This window comes from Gopherus flavomarginatus, chromosome 3 (assembly GCF_025201925.1).
Source record: "Gopherus flavomarginatus isolate rGopFla2 chromosome 3, rGopFla2.mat.asm, whole genome shotgun sequence".
Taxonomy (NCBI): Eukaryota; Metazoa; Chordata; order Testudines; family Testudinidae; genus Gopherus; species Gopherus flavomarginatus.
Window position 1 is genome coordinate 96886250 of NC_066619.1, and position 21478 is coordinate 96907727.

Sequence of the window (21478 nt, forward strand, 5' to 3'; positions counted from 1 at the left end):
CGTTTTATACTTCTGAATGCTAGTTCCTGGCACAAAAATTAAATTCTTTCCATCATTTGAAACCGTGAAGAACTTTTTATAGAGTGCTGTATTGGCTGAACCTTTATAGGTGCTCTCCAGGATGTAAATAAAAATGGATTTTTGATGACAGTGCTTTGCACATAACATTCTGTCTTTGTGACTGAAAATCTCTTCTAATGTATCATACTCACCAGTCTCAGAGGAGCAAACAGAATCCATTTAGACTAGGTATGGAAATTCAGTCTCAGATTTAACTGTTTGCTAATAAATTATTTTAAAGGCATGAGCAGGAGGGAATTGGATACTTGTCTGACAATGGCTTTGCCTTAGCTAGTGAGTGCTTTTCACCAGCAGGCAGCTTGAGTTCCTTGTCCGGTGTAAACAGATTAGTATGTAATGCAGGATTATTTGTATAATTTGCATAGTGTTTATTTCACTAAATATAGAAACTTTCTGATTTAAATGTTAATTGTTTTATCAAAAGAGACCTTGACCTAAAATTACATTATTCTTTTTTCATGTAATTTTGGATTCTTATAACAGTTTTTCAAAGGGGAAAAGGGGTAGTGATAGGTTAGCTGATATGCTGTAGTTTTGTTGATGTAAAACTTCAGTCAACATGTCTATTGCTCTCCTAGTTTCTTTCTGTTAGATTTTTTCTTTATTTTTTTCCATTTAATTATATTTAATATTACTATTAAGTATATTATTTTCAGTGGTAAATCTCACTCTTTACCTCTATGTGCAATAAGATACTATTGCAACCAGCAACTGCACCATTGATTGTAATAGTAGCATAAAAGAATGGGTGGTACAGTAGAGCCAAGCCTATGATATGCATAAATGTGGAGAATTTCACTATATCCAGTGAAGTTTTCATTTCCAAACAAGAGATCATGATTACATTTGTTGTCTCACAAATATAAACTTTTTTTTAAAGGCATCAAAACAGAGAGGCTGAACCTAAAGATTATGATATAAATGAAGTTCCTTTGGGTTCAAAGAATTTATGTCAATCTACCTACTCAAGATTTGGAACTATGGATGGGGTAAATATTTTTTCTTTGTTTTAGCTCAAATTATTCAATATTGTTTGTGTTTATCATTCGGGCTTGCATCTGGTTTTGGTTTTGGAGGCATGTTTTGAATTGGCCTCCAGCATTAACCTATCGGACAAACATAATAAAAGAATATTTAAATTCCATACCACTAAATTAACATTCCTTTTCCTTGTCTAAAGGCTACCTTCCTGGTTCCCTCTACGATGTTTTTAGTGTTTTTCAAAGTCAGTCATGTTAGACTTCTTTCCCACCCTTCTGCTTTTGTACCCTTCGTGATTACTTATTGTTAAATTAAAAATAAGGAAAACAGAGTAAGAAAAATGAAAAAATGCTTATTTACAAATCTAACAAAATTATGGGATGCATACAGGCATAAAAAGAAGCTAAATTTTCAGAACTGTATATTATAATACAGCAAATATTGCTTTAAAATATGTGGACCAGAATGTCTGTTGGCCTTAAAGGGGTTTAGTTCGGTTAAAATAATCAAGAATGGACCTATGCCCATCTACACCAGTTAAGGATCTGGCACAGACAAAATAAAACTAAAATCAATTTCTTTCAGCAGTAAACAAAAATTTTTCTTTAATGAAATCCTATACTTAGGTGTAACTTTATTAGCGCTTCCTTCTCCAGAAACCTTTAGTCAACCGTACCACCACTTCTAGGACAGGAGTCTAGTTAGTGTAGTTAATACTCTTGTCATAAACAGATGTTTAAGGGTTAATGTCTCTTTTACCTGTAAAGGGTTAAGAAACTCAATAAACCTGGCTGACACCTGACCAGAGGACCAATAGAGGGACAAGATACTTTCAAATCTTGGTGGAGGGAAGTCTTTGTTTGTGCTTTTTGTTTTGTTCATTGTTCGCTCTTGGGACTAAGAGGGACCAGACATACATCCAGGCTCTCCAAATCTTTCTGAATCAGTCTTTCATATTTCAAAATTGTAAGTACTAGCCAGGCAAGGCGGATTAGTCTTACGTTTGTTTTCTCAACCTGTGAATGTTTCTTTTTGCTGGAAGGATTTTTACCTCGGTTTGCTGTAACTTTGAATCTAAGGCTGGGGGGGTGTCCCTCTGGTCTATGTGAATCCAAGTACCCTGTAAAGCATTTTCCATCCTGATTTTACAGAGATAATTTTTACCTTTTCTTTCTTTAATTAAAAACTTTCTTTTTAAGAATCTGATTGATTTTTCTTGTTTTGAGATCCAAGGGGATTGGGTCTGAACTCACCAGGGATTGGTGGGGGGAAAAGAGTGGGGATGGTTAATTCCTCCTTGTTTTAAGATTCAAGGAGTTTAAATCTGTGTTCACCAGGGAATTGGTGAAGTCCCTCAAGGCAGCCGAGGGAGGGGAAAGTTTTTGGGGGGACAGGTAGTGCCCCAGACTAAAATTTCTGTGTGGTGGCAGTGTTACTAGATCTAAGCTTAGAAGTGTTCATGCAGGTCCCCACTTTTGTACTCTAAAGTTCAAAGTGGGAAAAAAACCTTGACAACCCTCTTCTTCAGAACATCTTTATTACTATTATTTGTTGTTGTTATTATTATGAGTTAGTCTTCCAAGTTTAGATCCTCCTCTCAGCCCTCAATTCACAAGCCTGGCATCTACCTTCTCTCTCAATCTGCACACTCACAGTGATGAACCTCAGATTTCACTAACAGACCAAACTCCAAAATTAAACTGTATACTTCGTTATCCAAGATATGCAGTGATGCATATTCAGTACAAGAACTCCAGCAATGAAGTGTGGAATGTGTAGCTGATCACATGACATCATAACAATTAACTACAAGGCTGTGGTAGTGGTATGAAATATTAATTTAATTGTACTTGATAATATTTCTGTGTTATTTGGGGTGAGTGAAATTTAGAATGTCTTTTGTAAGGTTCTTGGGAGGCTATGGGCCTACTCAGGGTGCTCTGCAAGAACGAGGCCCACACACCCTGTGAGTTATTGGCTTTAATGAAGGCAAAGTGACACACCCGCAACGAGGACTTCTGGCGTTGCTGTCACAGAGGCGGGGAACCCAGCGCACCGAAGCTCGGCCTGGTATGGAGTCCAAAAGCGGGGCCGAGAGCATACAGCTATATATACAAAACACAGAAGCAACTTATACATATGCAAATAGGGCCTTTCCACGGCTCCGTCCGTCCCTTGGCCAAAGGCCAGGGACTTTCCACAGGCGGTGTACGCCCTTTGGCCCAGGGTCATACAAACTGACTCTAACCAGTTAGAAGCGGGCTCTAGCTGGCTTGCCGTGTCCTACAGTGACCGGCCGCTTAGTAAGCAGGGACTTTCCACAGGCTATCGAGAAAGCGAAAATACCCTAGCTAGGCCGTTACACAATCTTCCGTGGTTCCGTACACTTTGGTTTTAAATTCTTGGGTTTTACAAATGGCATGGTAGATATGTATATTGTTGTCAGTATCCTAATTTAAAAAAAAAGCAAAGTTTTTTTGGGGGTTGGGCGTTGAAATATAACCAGTGGAAACAAATTACAGTTACAGAAGGAGCCATAATTTTTCTTTTCTGACTTCTGTGTGTTTAAAAATCCAATCCTGCTCATGTTGAAATAAATGGCAAAACTCCTATAGACTTCAATGAGAGCAGGAACAGATCGTAAATTCTCAATCTTTATGTTGTAATAATATGTTTGAATTTATTTATGCCATCTTCACTTAGATTTTTATATAATATTTAGTGTTGGTATAATGTCTTTAAAGCAGGAGAATAGCTTAGAAATATGTCTCAAAAGTAGCAATACGCCTGTAATAAGTTTAAAATTCTCTTGTAGAGGGAGCCAGATTCTTTGTTGTCCTGCATATGGGGCAATCATTTATACCGCTGCAAAATGGGTGCAAAATAATAACCATTGATACCGTTTTTCACTCACTGTGCACTAAGTGCAAGGCAGCAGTTAGTTGGGCCCAGGGTAACTTGCAATGGTAGTTACCTTTTACTGAGAATTCTCTTTTAGGTATCAGGATTATGTTATCATCTTATCCCATCAATGCCATCAAAAGCCTGCCTGTTAGGAACCAACTGTATGATGTACCAACTGTCGAAGAGCTTAGCCTTGCCATGGATGGACTCCCCAATTGAAAGGCCCCTAGAAAAACTGAATACCCTCAGAGGTGATAAAATGCGGAAAACTTATTCTACTGCAACATTTTCATGATTTGCTCTACCTGTGCTGGAAAGAAGGTGAAATTCCACAAGAAATGAGAAACGACATCATCGCTCTCTATGAAAAAAAGGGAGACAGGAGTGACTGTAACAACTATCATGGCATTTCCCTTCTTAGCATTATGGAAAAAGCCTTTGTCCGAGTTGTCCTGGACAGACTTCAGACCCTTGCAGACAGAGTCTATCCCAAATCACAGTGCAGTTTCAGAGCTAAAAGGTCTACTATTGACATAATCTTCCCAGTGCGACAACTATAAGAGAAATGCAGAAAACAAAAAAAGCCCCTTTACGTGGCCTTCACTGATCTCACAAAGATTTTTGACCTTGTCAGTAGAAGCAGACTATTTGCATTTCTGGAAAAGACTGGATGCCCCCCAAAGTCCTTAAGCATGATTTGATCCTTACATGAAAACATGTAGGGCACAATTCAATCCAACAGCTCAGTCTCTGAGGCTTTCCAGATTTGTAGCAGAGTTAAGCAAGGCTATGTACTTGCCCCAACTCTGTGATCATCTTCTCCTTGCTATTGAAACAAGGTTTCAACTGAAGGAATCTACTTGCACACAAGATCTGATGGAGAGCTATTCAATTTTACATGACTCAGATCTAAAACCAAGACTCGGGAGGCCCTTGTCCAACACCTCCTCTTTGCTGATGACACAGCAGTGACAACCCACAAAGAAGCTCATCTCCAGAACCTTATGGACAGTTTTTCCAAAGCCTGCCAAGATTTTGGGCTTACCGTAAGCCTAAAAGAGATGAACATAATGTGCCAAGAAGTTGAAGAAGCACTCTCCTGCAATATCAACAACTATGAAGTTGAAGTGGTGAACGCTTCCACACATCTGGGATCCACTATTGCAGTCAATCTTTCACTTGAAATGGAACTCAACATCTGCATTGGAAGAGCCGCCACAACAATGTCTACACTGAGCAAGAGGGTATGGCAAAAGAACAAACTGACAGAATGCACAAAGATCTGTGTATTGTGCATGTGTTATCAGCACACATTTGTATGGGAGCAAGACATGGACTTTAATCTCATCAGGAAAAGAGGCTCAAATGCTTTCATATGCGTTGCCTTCATTGAATCTTTGGAATCTTCTGGAGGGACAGAGTTACCGACACTGAGGTGCTCAAGCAGGCCAGCATGCAAACACTCCTCAAACAGAGATGCTTCTGCTGGCTTGGGCATATGTGCGAAATTAAATGATGGATGCATCCCAAAGGACATTCTTTACGGTGAATTGGCATCTGGAAAAGACCCAAAGGATGCCCAAAATTGCATTTCAAGGATGTGTGCAAGCGAGACCTTAAAGAAATGGACATGGATGTGGACAACTGGGAAGATCACACTTAAGACTGCAGCCTTTGGAAACAGAGTTTAACAAAGGTCTCCGGAGTTATGAGACGAAGTCGGCCGGCTTAGCAAAGGAGAAAAGAGCTTGCAGAAGGCAGAGCGCAAAGGGTCAAAACATCACCTTTAAATGTGACAGAGGTGGCAGAGATTGTCTCTCTCGAGTGGGTCTCTTCAGCCACAGCTGCCACTGCCATAAAATCAACTGATAAAATTATTTCTCTCTCAGGGGTGCATACCCATGGTCTCTCAAGATTGAAGGATGCCTACTACTAATCCTATTTAAACCTGGACATTCCCAAATACTAAATATGAGTCAGTTAAATATGGTATTATCCATCATGAATCATTAAACATCTTATCACTCCTGCCTATTAATAAAGAATATATTCATAAGTACAGTAAATATGATAGAAATGTGATGACCAAGCCTATTTGTGTCCAGCTTCCTCATTTATTCAAAACTGTGCAGTCTCTGGAGAAATTATGTGGAAGCTGACTGAGATTTCATTGGAACTGAGTCCTGTCAATCCTATTGGATCAGTAAAATCCTCATCTGCAATGGAATTATTTAAATTTCCATGCAGTGGAAAGGCATGAAAAGTTACAGAAGTACAATACTTATAGCAATGCACTGTTTTCATTTTGAGGAGGCCTTTCCATGTACCACACATTTCCTGTTCATCAAATTCCAGTAAAAGTGCTGTAATTTTAAAAAGAAAAAACCCTGCTGTTACATTCCACCAGGACCAGAGATTCTTTTTTTAGTTTTTCTACAACAGTAGAAAATTGTTATGAACTATACAGTGTAGTACAACACTTATTGTAGACTTGTGTGCAGTGTATATATGCACTGGACTTTTTTTTAGTTGTGAATGCTGACTGTTTTATACGGTGTTTTGCCTTGGGGAGACATGTCTTTCTTTTACACTTAATTTGATATACTGCTAGCCATCCAAGGTTTTGATTTGGTAGTGAAGAGAGCAAAAAACGATTTTAAACCTCTTTCTGCCAGCTGTACTAGAAAGTATCTTATGGTGAATTGCATTGTATATGACTTGATATGAGATTATTAATTCCACTGTAGTTCAAGAGGTGGTAATTTCTTCACCTCCTGCAAGGGAACAACTTAAATTTATATAACTGTAGATTAGAAAAACATGAATGTTGTAGAACAGTTCTCTGTAACACAAGGGGGTGCACAAATACATTTTTGTCAGCGGGTTAAGAGATTTATTTTAACATATATTTGGTTGGTGTTTTAGTTGGAGATAGCACAGTGTTCAGTGGCGGTAACTGTGTCAAGTGTGTGCCATGGCAACCAAAATACATTTCACCCTTCTGCGGGGAGGGAGGGTGTCCATTAAAACACTTCCTTATAGTTTAAAAAGCAGCCAACCTTATGATCCCAACTAAACAAAACTATGCTATAATTACCAGTGTTGCAATAACACATACTTCTGTCTGCATTCGTCTACGCAAATGCTGCTAGATTGCACTCCTTGTCAATAGATGGGGACAGAATATTTGAGATTTTGATGACATTCTCATTGCACATTTAAGAAGCTGGCCATTACAGATGTCTTCACATATTCCAGGCCAAATCCTTGCCCCATTGATTTCAACCGACAAAACTTCCACAGACCTCATTGGAGCCAGGATTTCAACAGCTGTCTCTCCTGTTTCATACTGGAAGTTTCTTGCACCACCATCCAGAAAATGGTCGAGACCTTCTGGATCTCCTGACATCATAGGCTCAGCTACTCCCTTTTCCTTTTCATGATGGGCACCCAGGTGCCCCTTCTCCACTGTAGTTCTCCCCTGAAATGGGGTCAAATAGGCTTGGCATTTGGAATAGCATGGATATGGATGTCTCCTTCCTCTTCTAATTCTCAAGCATTGCTTTCTATGCTCATCACACCAAGCTCTTGATGACCTACTCCTTCTATGTCAGCTTCCAAAAAAGTCTCCGGAGTAATGTGGGCTTAGCCCTTTCCTCTCATATTCCATATCTGGGCAGAAATATGAGTCCAACCCCACTCTTTCATCTAGCACTATGCACAGCAGTCCCTAAGTAGCTGAGGCTGATACTTGCCATAGGCAAAGATCTTCCCCCCAACAGAAAAAACAGGCACCACTTACCCCTGCAGCAGGAAAACAGAACTATGACTATGGCTGTATGGAATTTCTAAATGCAGCATGCTTGGCTTTTAAAGAAAGAGCTGCCTAGAAGATGAAAAAGAGAAACAATCACACCTTTCCTTTCAGTATCTCTAAGAGGAGGGGTTTTCTATTCAGGGAGGAGTGAAACTGAAGTGTTCGCACTGGGTATAGAAGAACTTAAAGAAATAAAATTAACAGTTACTAAGTTTTAGCTTAAATTAATCATGTGAGACTCTAAAGAGAACATTATATGGAAGGTGCAGTTGAGAGGAATACTCTCTTGATGAAGGCTGTGTGAAAGCACAACATAATAAGCATTTTAAGACTCTGTATTAAGTGTTAGAATATATTTTACTTCCATATCACAACTAAGTTGTATTTTTCATGGTAGATACACAACATCTGATGTATGTATTCCAGTGATAATGTTAATGGAATCTGTTTGTTTCCCTACCAATGACGCTGAGACTAGGCCAAGGTATTGATTTTAGATGCGATAGGCCATTATCAAGGCATACATTTCCATTAACAATTTCACTGTGGTATCATACTTCAAAGTAGTACATGAGGTTAAAAAGTCCCACATGCTGAACAGACATTGGTTTGCTGATTGAATGTAGCAATGACCAGGCAGAATTGTATAGTGTGCATTATTACTTCTAACTATTGAATTAAACAATGAATTTTAAAGAAATAAACTTGAAATTTCATTTAAGATGCTGTCATTTTATTTAATAGATGTTCGTGCAAATATCACGAATAGATGTTCGTGCAAATATACAGCTGAACACACTATGTAAAGAATGCATTATCACTGAACATTTTCCCTATGTTTTAGCCAATTACAAATGAAACTGGGAATACAAGTACAATTTCTCTGTATTTGTATTGAACTACTGAGAGCTGATTAAGATGAGATTTTAGACATTTTTCTGCACTTTTATGAATAATATGGTGGTGTATTTTACTTTTCTATGTTTGTTATAAGGTCATCTATTCATGTAGCTGTTTGAATGAAATCTCATTTGGTAAAATGTGAGAGAGGGTTTTCTTAAAGTGTTGTGGTGGGGCAAGGCCAGATGGCTACAGTAAAGTAGTGAGGAACAGGTATGTTAGCCCCAGGCTAAACAAATCCCTGGTACCATGGTAACCAAATGGCAGCAGCTCCAGGTTAATCAAGACACCTGGGGACAATTAAGATCCTTCTAGAAGGCAGTGGAGATAGCTACATTGATTGGGACACCTGAAGCCAATCAAGGGCTGGCTGGAACTAGTTAAAAGCCTCCCAGTTAGTCAGTGAGGTGCGCGTGTGAGGGACTGGGAGCAAGAGGCGCAAGGAGCTGAGAGTGAGAGTGAGAGTGAGAGTGAGAGTGAGAGTGAGAGTGAGAGTGAGCTGCTGGAGGACTGAGGAGTAAAAGCATTATCAGACACCAGGAGGAAGGTCCTGTGGTGAGGATAAAGAAGGTGTTTGGAGGAGGCCATGGGGAAGTAGCCCAGGGAGTTGTAGCTGTCATGCAGCTGTTACAGGAGGCACTATAGACAGCTGCAATCCACAGGGCCCTGGGCTGGAACCTGGAGAAGAGGGCGTGCCCAGATTCCCCCCAAACCTCCCAACTCCTGATCAGACACGGGAGATGTTGACCCAGACTGTGGGTTCCACCAGAGGGGAAGATTACTGAGGTGAGCAAATCCACCAATAAGCGCAGGACCCACTAAGGTAGAGGAGGAACTTTGTCACAGTATATAAAACAATGCCATTTAGAGGAAAAAATCAGAATGAAAAAAGTTAATGGGCAGACTGACTGTCAGTTTGTCCCTTATTCAATAAGTCTTTGTTTAACAAAGCTTCTTTGACCATTTTAATAAAATGATGAGCAAATGTGACTAGCTTGTACTCTCTCTTCTCCCTATTTACACAATGGAAAAAAAAAAGTCTTTGCAAACCTATTAAAATGTTGGTCCCATGAGGTAAAATAGGTTGAGATTTATGTCTTCAATATTCTTGAATACTTGTACAAAGGATACATTTCAATAATAAAATTTACAGCCCTTTTCCAGCACTACTATAAGCTCTGTGACCTTGCTCTGAACAGAGTTAAATTACACTTGCATCTTATGAATATGAGAGTTTACACCATTGACACTTTTTACAGTTTACAGATAGCACTTTTCCAACAGTAAGAGACCTGGCCAGGAGGTCAACCCTAGCTATTGCCTATGTATAGAGCACTATTTTTAGACCTCCTAGCCAGAGCTAACTATTGTGCAACACTTGCAAAGCAAAATAAGGCTATGATGTATAGCATCCATCATAATAATTAATTAACAAGCAACAAACAATTGTACAGTATCTCAGATTGAAAATAGCCTATATACTGAAAACTGTTTTTTCCCCTTTCACAGTGTTTTTCCTTTTATGCTATTTTCCAGACATGGATCACCACTTACCAGGATCATTTGTCTCAACCATATACAAATAAAGGATATAGAGAAATTGAGATTCGTAAGTCCATGCTGAATGAAGATAATTTTGAAGATGGTGTTATTTACAGGTATTTTAATATTTATCGTGTACACTATAGAATTTTGTGTTGGACTATTCATATAGGAATTTCACTACAGAAAACGATACAATAAGATCTTTTCCACACTGTTGCTCCAAATCCACATGCCAAGGGAAATCTCTATGTCCAGGTCTTCCCTTCCCCATGCTAGCAACAGACCCCTGTCCTAGGATTATGTAGAAGGTCCTTTGTGGGATTGGCAATCCATGAGTAAGAGGAGAGTGGGATGGATCCTGAAGGAATGTACTCCATCTGTAGCACCGACAGACCCCAGTCGTTGGCAGGGATCGAACCTGGGGCCTCTGGAGCTAACTGCACGAGTCTCTACTGCATGAGTTAAGAGCCATGTGGCCCTTAACTAAGGCTATAGAGCAGACTCATTAATCTCTCTCTAAGTGGTCTTGGTGCCACTAGATGGGACAGAACACCACACACACATAAGGTGTGTGGGTTACACATCCTTCCACCAAACCTCAGGAAATCCACTCCAGAATTAAAGTTTTATTAACTTCTGAGTTGAAACTTCTCCATGCTGTGGATCCCCTCTTGAGATTGGCTTCCAGAAGTGGGTTCCAACTGTCGTGTCCTCCTCCAGCTAACAAAGTAGGACCTTTACAATCTAATTAATACTGGAGATGGCTGTATACATTCTAGCCCACAGATGGCAATGGTAAACATACATACAAGCTATAATTTGTATGCTAAGATTTGCACCAACTTCTGCTATTGCAAAAGGAATTGCATTTAATCATAGGTGAAAAATATATATAAAAAATTAGTGCAAATGTGCTATTTGCTGGTTTAATGACCTATGCAAATATTTTTCACAGCTCGGAGATAGTTCTTTTTAAATGTTGACCATTCAAACCTTGCTTGTACTTATTGCATAGAATAAGTTTGAAAAATTGAACTACTTATGATTATGCTAAATTTCCGAAAATCATATTTTTCTTTTGTAGGGAGACTGGGCTGCCCAAAACAGGAGTTGGAGCTGTATTGCCAAGACACCCTTCAGATCACTTTCAAATGTTAGTAATCCTCCCCAAAACACAGCAAACGGTGATGTGCTGTTTAGGGATAAATTATATTTGTTCTCTGTGGCTTGTAGAGTGTCTGGGTCTGAAAAGATCCCTAAAACATTGTTTTTACATTAGCTAATTGAGAATTACTTCTTGAATTATTGTATTTAGTTCAGACATAATAGTATGTATGGTTTTCACTTCCAGCATAGCTAGTGACTCAAGTAACCTTATTTACAGTAGTAATAGTATATTGGTAAAATAATTACACTAATTTTAATCTAAGAAAAAAGAGCAATGCATACAATACAGAGGGCTGTAGTACTGCCTATTATTAAGGTTGCCTGACACTTTCTATTATAAGACCCTGTTTTGTTACCTATATGTTTGCCAGACATTAACAATGTGAGATGAATGTTTTTATGCTCGGTGTCAGCTTCAGGCTGATTTTTTTTTTTAATTTCAGTCAAAACAATTTTCTGAAAATGAAGTTGGAGAAAAAAAGTCATTTTTCAATATTAAAAAATGTCAATGGGAACTAGGCACTTAATTACCTTTTATGATTTTGGCCTAGAGCACAAAATATAGCCTACAGGGGAAAAAGTATCATCTCACTTTGCTGGTCTGTGGCATCCCAATATGACCTCTTGTTTAGATGACCTTAACTGTTCATCTACATACAGTTGTAATTCTGCTTCTGTAGTGCCATGAGAATAACCAGAATCTTTGATGCAATTTTATGCATCCATTACAAAGATTAATCTAATTAATGATCACAAAATATCAATACCTTGCTCTGAATCATATAGGGTTAGGCAGACTGTGGGTTGCATCTTATCCCATTTTTCATTTACCTCCATGTCTTTAATTATTCTTTCCTTCAAAATTTGTTCTTGCATTTTGTGGTCAGACTAACTGGTCTGTAGTTGCTCAGATTGCATTTTTTCCCTTTCTTAAATATAGGTGTTATGTTTTCTATTTTCCACTCATACGGTACTACCTCTGATTTGATATATTTATTAAAAATCCTTGCTATTGGACTTGCAATTTCATGTACCAGTTCCTTCAGTATTCTGGGAGGGGGATTATCTTCTCCCATCCCCTCTGACCCACAATTTAACTGCATTAAGCTCTGTGAGTTTAGCTTCTGCCTTGAATGTGGTAATTTCCATTTCTATACACTCATGATCATTAGCTTTTCTGCCTTTGCCCCCATGTTCTAGGTTATCATCCTCATTGGAAACTGAGCCAAAGTATTCATTTAGGCTAAGGACATGGAATTTATGACACTTACATAGAAAGTGCAAAGCTTAATGTGGTAATAAAGCATCAGGCTTAGTGCTTATGAAACCAATTATAAAACCAATGCTCTTGTGGTTCACTTTTTCAGTACAAGCTGTGTAAGCATAGTGTCTTCTCCAAATATAAAATGAGGAGTAAGGATTAAAATCTGATGGAGATATGGAGTTAGAGTTGAAGCTGTTGTGTATTTGCATACCATGCTTTGGCGGGTTTATTGTAAAGGAGAACTTTGGCTTAGAATGTCAGTTTTTTATTTTAAAACATTACAATGTTCCTTAATGATTTTCATGCTGAAATGAGTGATACAGTAATATAACTACAGATTAATGAAGATTTTACCTGGAATAGCATCTGATGTGGAAAAGACATCATGGTTATCAAACATGGAATCCTCTTTAACTCTTAAGTTTTGTTTAAAAGATATAATTGGAAGTTATTCTTGATTTAACAATGTTAAACTAAAAGTAAAATGTGAAATCAGCCTCTGCTGCCTCAGGGTTAAGTACTGGGGAAACTGGATACCTGGCAATATAAGTCTGAGTATTATAAATGAGAGGTTTGATGTAAGCATAGGATAGAGATTTTGAAACCCAAAGGAACAAGGCAAGTGATCCCAAGCGTAAAGACAGTGGAGCAGTTCATCATATCAATAGGACCAAAGCATTTTATTACAAGATCTGTTGGGGTGGACATGAGGACAATGCAGGAGAAGGTGATCTGTCTAGAAGGGGAAAGGGATAGTAGTTTTAGGAGTTTCCGTATGTTATAACATTAAAATACTCAAACTGTAATCAAGGAAATAGAGATACAGTTGGGTTATAATTATATCAGATTCCAGTCCTCCATGTAATTTTCTTATAACTTTAAGTTGTCTCTCATTTACCATACAGATAGATGTGTAGAGATAGAATGCTAATTATGGTAAAAACACTTTAATTCCACAGTGTTTCAGAATCCGCTCTCTTGAATGCAGATTTTTTTTTTTTTTTTTTTTTGCTTCTCACCGACCGTGTGGCTGTTAAAATTAAATGCCAACTTAAAAAAGACAATGCATAAGAATGAGTTTGCTCAATGGACTGAAATGAGTGCTTCATGTTATGTGGGAAAGACTGTAATCATAATATACATTTCAACATCAAATTAACCCTTCGGGAAAAATACTTTTATAGTAACACTTGAAGTATTCTACTTGCTTGTATTTAAAAAAAAAAAAAAAAAAAAAAGAATATTTTGGAAAACTTCCAGACAATGTCAAAGGAGACCTCTAACATTCTGTATGACTAACTAATATTCAGTGATTGGTCTGTCTTTCTATTTTTCTTTGTGCTCTTAAAGTTTGATCTTATTCAGACATGTACAGTGTCAGTCACATCACATTTTCTTGTTGGTATTCGGTGATCCAAAAAAATTGGATTACAGATGGGATTCATAATAAATAACTTTTTATTATATTAAGGTTTTTTTTTAAAAAGGAGCTATGTCTTTAAATTTAGATTTCCAATCTACTGTTGCCCATACTCAAGATAGGTGTGCAAATGCTCGATGTATGTATATGTAGCTAAATACACGTAGACGAGATAGACTGCTTTCATGGTAGCATCTCTATGTCAGGGAGGTGGGTGCAAAGTGCAGATAAGACCTCCTCTGTATTGAGTTTCAGTCAATTTTGCTTACTGAAGTTTTTGAAGTGTTTGAAGAACTTCAGGCTCTGACCTATAATCTGTTACATGCCCTGTATAGCTAGTTAAATCTAATGGGTAGACATTGATCCATTAGTGGTAGAGATAATCTGTGTGTCCTGGGGAACACATCGTGCCAGGATCTCTTAAACAAGGAATTGTTATGTCCTTGGTCAAAAAATCATCTATTGATGTTGATAACTTGTCATTAAGTGCCCTCTCTCTAACCTTTCTATTCTGGGGAAGGTTATTGAGAAGACTCTGTCAAAGCAGTGCTGTAGTACTTGGAATCCTCACATATCCAGTTCCCATTTTAACCAGTCTTGAAACCTGAATATGAAACAGAAGCACCCCAATTATCTCTGTTAATTATCTGCTCATGGCATCTGTTTTGTACCATTGACCATGACATTTATTTGACATATATTGATATAGACCCCAGGAGTGTTCCAGAATGGTACTTGAATGGCTGTGTTCCTTACTGTCTGAAAGGACTGAGAAAGTATAGTTGGATGGTGCTCTCATGAGATGGACCAAGGTCCTATTCTGTCACTCTTCTTCACTGTGTAGGCAAGTCTTGTTTTCTTAATGCAGGTGTTGACAGGTACTGATTTGGCCTAGATACCGTTTTTATTGTTTGCTTTCTGGCTACTTTGGAGCCCACTTCTCTGTTTGTATTCTGTCCTGATAGTTGAGATCAGCTGAGGTGTTGAAGCTAACAATTTGAGGAGCAAAAATTATGCAAGTGATTAGGATAGTGAGATAGATAACATTTGCAAATGTTATAAACAAATTAGAAAGTAATGGATTAACTTCATAAACTGAGGATTTATTTTTCAGAAAATTTGATTTCTAATCTGATTATTGCTTTCAAGTATATTTTTCTCTGTACTGGCTATTATTAGACTTTACCTGATTTATTGTACTAGATTAAAACAGAGGGTGAAATTGAGTCCTTGTTGAAGTCAAAGGCCTCTTCTCATGTGTCAGTTCACTGAAAAAGAAGAACTTGAACTGCATTCTGGATACAGCTTTTTCTTTAAATCTGTATATGGTGAAGTGACTTTAAGTTGTTGTTGTGCTGTTCCTAGCCAATCACATTTGAAGAACATCTAGGCCCATATTTTGAAATTTGGATGCACAAAGCTAGAAACCTGTATCCATATTTAGGCACCTAAATCAGTGGCCTGATTTTTTCAGATATAGTAAACATCCTCTGGTCCTATTGACTCCAGTGTGAGCTGTAGATTCTTGGCATTGCTGAAAATCAGGTATTTTATTTAGGTATTAAATATGGATTTAGGTGGCTTACTTTAGACCACTACATTTCTAAATGCTGGCCCTCACTCTTAACAAAAGCTGTTTTAAAAGAAAGTTTTGGAGGCACTTGTGTGCAATGCAGTGGAGGTGAAAGCAGATAAAAATCTATTCCATTGGCCCTAAATCTGTCAGGGGAAGGTGGGCGCCAAAGTGACATTATTTTTTCAACCCTTTCAGAAGCTCTTTTGAGAGAGAAGAGTGGCATCTTAGGTTAGGGGAGCCTGGTGTATAGATCCTTGTGTATGGACATTGATATGGCTCAGCTATATACAGATGGTACGTGACATAATGACATCTGCACAATGGGTTCTGATCCATGACTGGAGCTCCTACATGCTACTGCAATACAAATAGCAATAATCTGAGGGAGCTGTGTTTCCAGGTTTCACGTTACGGGAATGGGGAATAGTGCAGAGGCCTGGAGATACACAGGCTTTTATTGCCGATCTCTGTAAACTCACACGGTTGCAGGGCCATGTCCCCTCTGTGGACCCATAAGACCCTCCCCATTAAAAATAAGTCAGGAACTTTGTGAGTTACATTTTGTTGAATTTTCTGCATTGCTTTGCCTTGCTTGTGGGTTATTCAAATACATATCAGTGTATTCATGATGGGAAGTGATTCTCTTTCAACAAACTTGTCTATTGCTGGTTTGAGCAAAATGGACACAATTTTCTTTTAAGTGCAAAACAAAAAAAGTAGCTGCGCAGCTGTGAGTATATATATATTTTTAAATAGAAGAAAAGGAAATAAAAAATTGAGGCAATGATAGCCCTGTTGCATATAATGGTGGGTAAGCTAGCCAAATCCACAAACTTGATATTTACTATACAGATTCCTTTTTAAAAGCTACATTTTCTAAGAGGTTCATTTCAACTTGATCATCTGCTTTTGATGATACCTTTGAACCCATTTCAAAAAGTTAGTCATTGCCCTGGAGTAGGATCTTCAGAGAGGGTATACTTTAAGACCAACACATAATGTTTGGTGAGGATGATCAAAGCAGCTTTTGCAGTCTTTATTTTATTTATAGTGCCCAAAGTGTCTTTCAAGTAAGTAGGAGAAAATGGAAGAGTAGTCTTTGGACTTGTATCTTTGAAATGTATAATTATTGAAGGCCAGGGATGGGCAGGTCAGGAGCTAAATGTAATTTGTTTGGCCACTTCACATGACCATCACATTTTCCTGCCAGTTTTCAGGCATCATTTTAAAAGACCATTTTCTGTCAAGAAGAGAAATGATCCAGTGCTAAATCTTCAAAAGTGCTCATGCTAAAATGTGCTTTTATGTTTGAATATGCAAATATGTATAAATTGCGGTAGTTGCGTATCAAAATTAAACATGTACAAGTGCAATTTAGCACTTATACTTTTGGAGATTTTAGCTCAGGCCTTGCTCATTTTTAGCAAAGAACCCTGTTGTGGAATCTGAAATACAAACCGCTGTTTATTAAAGATTTGAACCAAAATTATCACTTCAACCAATTAATCCAACTGTTAGAGAAAATCACAATTTGCAAACTGAATAAATCACTCGTTATGAATTTTTCATCCCACCAGAGTAAAAAACTTCTCTGCTACATCACTTAAGGCTCACATTTTTCCCATTGCCTTTGTCCTGTCCGATAACACGTATTTAAATGTGAGTCAGTCTTCCATAGATACAGTTTAGTGATGTAGTTCAGCTACTAAACTGGACCTTTCTCCTTTTCTTTATCTCTGTCTAGTTGCCTCATGCCATAGCTACACTGAACTGTACCTGACTCTGGTTTAGGACTGTATATAGAAGGCAAGGTCCCTGACTTGTCTCCAGGCATTCTGCCTCTAGAGACCTCTCGATCTATTGCCATGATGCCACCAAATTATTAAAGCTGACATGCCTTTCTTCCTCCAAGCTGTTGGAGGAGCTTCATTTAAATTAAAAGATATATGAGCCTGCACTCTGCCATCCAAAAACTGACCAACAGTATTTGGACAGCACTGAACTTCTATTTCACTCTCTTGGCTGTCTGCTCTTAACTGCACAAATAGGTGACGGACAGAGCAAAGATCTGGGCTACTATTCCCAGGTGACTCTATGATGACTAATTGTGAGGCAAGTCCTCAATCTGGACAGAAGGCATCATTATTCATTGGGATCCCTTAGACCAGTGATTCTGAAACTTTTTGTATTGGCACCCCCCTATTAATATATAGGCTTGTTTGTCAGCCTGAGATAGAATTTTGGGTTTGACTTTTTGATACTCTTATATCTTATACTAATGTGTGTGAAGAACAATGAACAAAGACACTGTGTGTAGCATTTCCCACAGCTTTTAGTACAACAAAAAAAGATAAGGGATAGAGCTAAAGTGTTCAGGGTATGGTGGGAGTGTAATGTATGAGCATACACTGGAAGGCTGCCTGGCTCCTCTCTCAAGCCAAGGTCAAGCAACCAGTTAGGAGGGTTGAGGGAGTTTGGGAGGAGGCATAAGACACTCTAAAAGCCAAAGAAAGGCCTGGCCTTGGCCAGAACACAACCTCACTCCTTACCTGTCCCATGGGTTACAAAAGAGGTGGGACGAAGACCCCAGACTCGTGACCCTCCAGAACGGAACATGACCATAAGTTGCATAGGCGTGCGCAGTGCATTTCATTAGGGTGTGCACCCAGGGAGCCCTGCCCTAGCCCCGCCCCATCCACTCACTCCTACTCACTGCCCCCTAACTGCCCCCCTCAAAACTCCCAACCCCCCCACTCCTTGTCCCCTGACTACCACCTCCTGGGACCCCTGCCCCTAACTATCCCCCAGGACTCCACCCCCTATCTAAGCCTCCCTGCTCCTTGTCCCCTGACTGCCCCCCTAGGACCCTACACCTTACCTGTCCCCTGACTGCCCCGACCCTTATCCACACCCCCGCCCCCAGACAGACCCCTGGGACTCCAACGCCTATCCAACCACTCCCCGCCCCCTGACAGGACCCCCAGAACTCCCAACCCATACAATCCCTCCTGCTCCTTTCCTGTCCCAACCCCTCTCCACACCCCTGCCTCCTGACAGGCCCCCACCCCAGAACTCCTGACTCATCCAACCACCCCCAGCTCCTTGTCCCCTGACCACTCCCTCCAGAGACCCTACACCCTAACTGCCCCCCCGCAGGACCCTCCTTGCTTCCTGTCCCCTGACTGCCCTGATCCCTATCCAACCCCCCCCCCTGCTCCCTGACTGCTCATTCCAGAGACTCCCCACCCCTAACCCCGCCCTCCGGGATCTCACTCCCTGTCCCCTGACTGCCCCCACCCCTTATCCAGCCCCACTGGCCTCAGGCCCCTTACCATGAGGCTCTTTCCAGCATGCTTTGCTCTGCGCAGAGCCAGACATGCTGCCCTGCGCATGGGTAGCAGGTTTGTAGAAATTTTGGTGGTGCCCAGAACCCGCCCCCCCAACTCTGCCCCCCACCTGCCTAAGGCTCTGGGATGGAGTTTGGGTGGGGGAGGGGGTCTGGGGTGCAGGCTCTGGGATGGAGTTTGGGTGCTGGGTGCAAGCTCCGGGCTGGGACATGGGGTGGGTGTGCAGGAGGGGGTGAGGGGTGCAGGCTGTGGGATGGAGTTTGGATGCAGGCTCTGGGCTGGGGGTGGGGGTGTAGGAGGGGGTGAGGGGTGCAAGCTCTGGGAGGGAGTTTGGGAGTGGGAGGGGGTGCAAGCTCTGGGAGGGAGTTTGGGGATAGGAGGGCGTGTAGGGATGAGGGCTGTGGGGCTGAGGATGAGGGGTTCATGATGCAGGAGGGGGCTCAGGGCTGGGGCAGAGGATTAGAGTGCGAGGGGATGAGGGTTCTGGCTGAGGATGCAGGGCTGCCCAGAGGGGAGGCAAGTGTGGCAATTTGCCCCGGGCCATGAAGGGGCCCCCATGAGAATGTCCGAGGCTCCCACCACCTCTGCCTCCGCCTTCCCCCGGCATCTCAGCGTGCCTCATCCAGGAGTGGCCCTGGGCAGTGCCGCAGCGCCGTGTTGGCTCCAGCGGGGCCTGAGCTCCTCCTACTCAGAGCAGCGTGGTAAGGGGGCAGGGCTGTGAGCTGTGGCCGAGCAGGAGGAGCTCAGGACCCACTGGCAGGGCCACCAAGAGGATTTAGGGAGCCTGAGGCAAAGCAATTTCGGAAGCTCCTTCCATAAAAAAAAGTTGCAATTCTATAGTAACATGTATTTGGAAATATAAAAATAACCAGTGAAATATAATCAAAAAATATTTTAATAATTTGAAAATACACAAAACACATTATTTAAAAACAATGCTTTGCTGGTATGTATACATTTGCAATTACATAATGAGCTGTCGCTGGGTGATGGTGATGGTTGGTGCCTTGGGGTGGCACAGCTGTTGCCCAGGGCTGGGTGGGGAGCTGGACTCTTGGTCGGGGGGTGCCCAGCTCAGAGGGACTGGGCTCGGAGCTGAGAGTTAATGCTGCAGGGGATGGGGTCAGGGGGTGCCTGGCTCAGAGGGGCTGGGCTCAGAGCTAGGGGCAGGATGGGGTCTGGGGGTGCCCAGCTCAGAGGGGCTTACCATGCTGCTTGCCCACCTCCCCTCCCGGAGCCCAGCAAGCCACATCCAGGAGCGGCCCTGGGCAACGCTGAAGCGGCATAGCTTAGGTGAGGGGTTCACGATGCAGGAGGGGGCTCAGGGCTGGGGCAGAGGATTAGGTGTGGGGGGATGAGGGCTTCATGATGCAGGAGGGGGTCAGGGCTGGGGCAGAGGATTAGGTGTGGGAGGATGAGGGCTCTGGCTCTGGCTGGAGATGAGGAGTTCACAATTTAGGGTGGGCTCCTGGCTGGGGCAGAGGATTAGGGTGCGGGGGGATGAGAGCTCTGGCTGGGGATGAGGGATTCACAATGCAGGAGGGGGCTCAGGGCTGGGGCAGAGGATTAGGGTGCTGGGGGATGAGGGGTTCACAATACAAGAGGGGGCTCAGGGCTGGGGCAGAGGATTAGGGTGTGGGGGGATGAGGGCTGGGGTTGAGGGGTTTGAGGCATTGGAGGGGCTCAGAGCTAGGGCGGAAGGACAGGGTAAGGGCATCCTGTTGTTGCAATTAGGGGATGGGGGACGCTAGGACCTTGGGGCAGCAGACAGCCATTGAGCAGGAATGTGCAGCAAAAGCAGGCATGGGACAGGAGAGGCCCCCGCCACTTTCTTTCAGGTGGGGACGCTCCTGGGTGTTGCAGGGAGGTCGCAGGCGGGAGCCAGCCTGGGAGGATGGGGGAGGGGCCAGCGGCTTGCTGTGCCGCAAGAGTGGAGCCATTTTACCACCCCTGCATTAAGGTGTGCCTGTGCACACCCGGCACACACCGTGCACATGCCTATGAGAAGTTGTAAGGTGTGTGACTAAGGCGTGCACTGCAGGTATATTTGGGCCTGCTAAGGAGGAGAAGGTGGGAATGGGGACACAGGCAAGGCTCTGCGGCATCAGATCTAGGACAGAACACTGGGAAACAGGCTGTGCCAGCGTGTAGCGCAATGGATATGCTTGCTTGGAACTAACCCCAATAAGCATTGCATTGCCTGTGCTTCGGACTTCTGGTCTTCTGCTTTCTGTCTGCATGACAAGAACCAGGGGAAGGGTGAAGCGAAAGCCCTCTAACAATCCCTTTCAAACAGCAAGCCTGAATGTGACTCCCACCCCTTTTAAATTAAAAACACATTTTTTATATTTAACACTATTTTAAATGCTAAATTTATAACCCTATTGTTTAAAATGAATGTACCTTTTCTCAGTTTTTAAATTAAAACTAAAACACATTTTTATCGAATAATTGGTATAAGCAGCAAAGTTATTTT

The 21478-nt window shown here is 41.3% G+C and overlaps 1 protein-coding gene across 1 annotated transcript in view; it reads left to right on the forward strand.

The window, feature by feature from the left end:
* The window catches only part of CFAP95 (cilia and flagella associated protein 95), a 52578-nt gene that overhangs the window by 12592 nt on the left and 18508 nt on the right, over positions 1-21478 (forward strand). The window contains exons 2-4 of the mRNA XM_050944234.1: positions 962-1070; positions 10220-10341; positions 11313-11381. Coding sequence (XP_050800191.1) covers positions 962-1070; positions 10220-10341; positions 11313-11381 — 300 coding nt within the window. The remainder of the gene's footprint in view (positions 1-961; positions 1071-10219; positions 10342-11312; positions 11382-21478) is intronic.